At 37.1% G+C, this 2,538-nt stretch overlaps 1 protein-coding gene across 1 annotated transcript; it reads right to left on the reverse strand.

The window, feature by feature from the left end:
- Positions 1-302: 302 nt before the first annotated feature.
- On the reverse strand, positions 303-2,538 carry LOC108938948 (alpha-1-antitrypsin-like). The gene is made up of 5 exons (XM_018759973.2): positions 2,507-2,538; positions 1,653-2,351; positions 1,213-1,480; positions 971-1,115; positions 303-751 (listed from the first exon to the last, which is right to left on the reverse strand). Exons 2-5 carry the CDS (start codon positions 2,341-2,343, stop codon positions 554-556), a joined length of 1,302 nt encoding a protein of 433 aa, XP_018615489.1. The 5' UTR covers positions 2,344-2,351; positions 2,507-2,538; the 3' UTR covers positions 303-553.

Raw genomic sequence — 2,538 nt, forward strand, 5'->3', positions numbered from 1 at the left:
GCAGGCTTTGCACTCAAGCATAGGGATATTGTGGGCCTTGACAAAATTAATTTGATTGATGTTTATCTTTAATAAAATGAAAATGATTGGTACATGATATGGTTACATTTATTTATTTCACCAAAGAGACTTACATTGTGAAGCTGCTTACAACGATTTACCCATTTATAAAACTGAGTATCTGTACATTGCTGAAAGGCACTACAGTAGGAGGTCAGATTCAAACCTGGGACTAGAAGTGGTGGAGGATGCTGCCCACACTGTTGGCAAGTACTAGTTTATCTGGAAGTTTAATTTTAAAGTAAAAAAAAATATTAAGATGTTGCTGCTAAATTCATCAGGTTGTTGGTAATGCAAAATATTTTCATTTATATTTACATTTATTCATTTAGGGGACACTTTTCTCCAAAGTGATTTCCAGCAATGTAATAGTATCAGTGCACACCTTATTCACTCAAGGTGACATACAATGTTAGAGACACCACTTGCAATGAAAACAAGAACAGCTCATAAAAATGATGCATACAGATTGTTCAGGTTTATTTATTTAACATTATTTTTCTGTGGGATTTACAACTTTTCCCATGAACAGTATACTCCTGGTTTTATGATTGCTCATGATTATCATGAAAGGATGGTTAAACCGCAGTGAAGGTGAATCCATTGCCGACCTAAGTGTAACTTCTACACCTGTTGCTGCTGTTGCTGTGGATCCTGACTCGTCAACATCAAGAGTGGCCTTCTGAACAACCTGGAATCAGTTGCATTTAACTCAGATATAATATATATACAGCAGGAAAAACATTAGGAAAGAAATAATGAGAATTATGAGCAGATTTCCTTTGAGTGTACTGATTGAAGGCTAATGTAAACTGCAAAGTCAACTTTTGCATTTCGGTAACAAAATATGAATTAATATCGAACAAACTCATCCAGAATAAAACTTAAAGATGTTTAAGTTCACACTTACCTTTGACACAACTAACGGACTGTCTGAGATTCCTGTGAAGTCAGCTCCTGCACTAAAAATGTCAGTGATTCCCATTCCAGTCAGAATGTCTTTCAGATCATATGATGCTTCAATGGAAAATTTTGGGACATAAATATCACACTCCCTGTAAAATGTAAGTAAAATTAATATTTACACATTTTAATACTGACATGTGAGAGTTTAAATATATAGTAAGGTGAAAGTGTTCTTACTTTACTTACATCTTCCGCACTGATCTACGCCATTTCCCAACGAGATTCCTAGAAAATACCTTCTCTAAGGCCTCCAAGCCATGCTCAGGTAGAATCAGCATCATTGAGACAGATTCGTTGTAATATAGCTGGAGAACATGTGTGGATACTTCTTTGTCATGATAAACGAGAAATAAGTCTGAGTTTTTCATCATTTGAACAGTAACTTCATGCGTTTTGTTCACATGAAAGACACCTAGTTCTGTATTTTCACGGTCAAATGCAATCTCCCATTTACCTGAAAAAAAAAAAGATAAAAAAGAAAAGATTTTCATCAGTATGCTCAGTTTTATCAGAGCAATTTTTATTGGGCATTTTATTAAGCATTTCATACGTTGGAAGATTTGAAAAATACATTTGAATTACAGTGGTTTTAATGCCAGCACCACACTTTAAACCACATTACTTACCCTTGAAATACATGTAGCTCATTAGATACATAACTGTATCTTGGTCCAGCTCTTCAACTAATTTTGATATTTTGCCATGAGTTTTATCATTCACATATTTATTAATAAGGTCTATGGCCTCATTGGTCTTGGTGAAATCTGTAGTGAAGCCTTCTGAGTGGTAGTAACGCTTCATGTTCTCCAGAAATTCTGGCTGAGGTTTGAAGGTATCGTGAATAAACAGAGCACTGCCCACTGAAAGATCAACATCTGTCTTCTGATTGAGGTCTAAGAGGATCTGGTGGAAGGCCTCGTTCACCTCCTCCACAGTGATTTCTGTTTCATTGAAGCCGAGGCCACTGAAGAGTTGCTGGTGTGTTTTACCCCTTGTTCCCAGAGAAAGAGCAGCCAGGGCGAGTGACACGCTCAGTGGGGAGAAGAAGATGTTTTTCGATTGGGAATCAGGCTGGGAAATAATTTGTCTGTATAGATCAAAGGCAAATTCAACATTCTCGTTGTATATACTGAGGCTCCCATTTTCACGTCGCCCCCAGGGATGATGTCTTTGTCTGTGGTTTCCATGGTGATGCTCAATGCCATGCTTTTTATCACTGTGATCCTTCTCACTGTGGCCACCTCCTCCATGGTGGTCACTCTGCACGCAAGTGCAGAACACCAACAATACAAGGCACAGACAGAGAAGTAGCTGCATCTTGACAACTGCGTCAAAACAAAAGAACAACATATTTTGAAGAACTAAAGGTTACTGCTTTTTAAAATTGATTTGAGGGGTATAAAGAATTCAGCTGTGCAATAGTTCGAATAGAATTAGTTAAAACTCTGTTAAGAAAAATAAAAACACATGATAAGCTTACCGACTCAGATGTACGTCTTCTTTGCAGTGTCA

The sequence above is a fragment of the Scleropages formosus genome, chromosome 17 (genome assembly GCF_900964775.1).
Source record: "Scleropages formosus chromosome 17, fSclFor1.1, whole genome shotgun sequence".
Taxonomy (NCBI): domain Eukaryota; kingdom Metazoa; phylum Chordata; class Actinopteri; order Osteoglossiformes; family Osteoglossidae; genus Scleropages; species Scleropages formosus.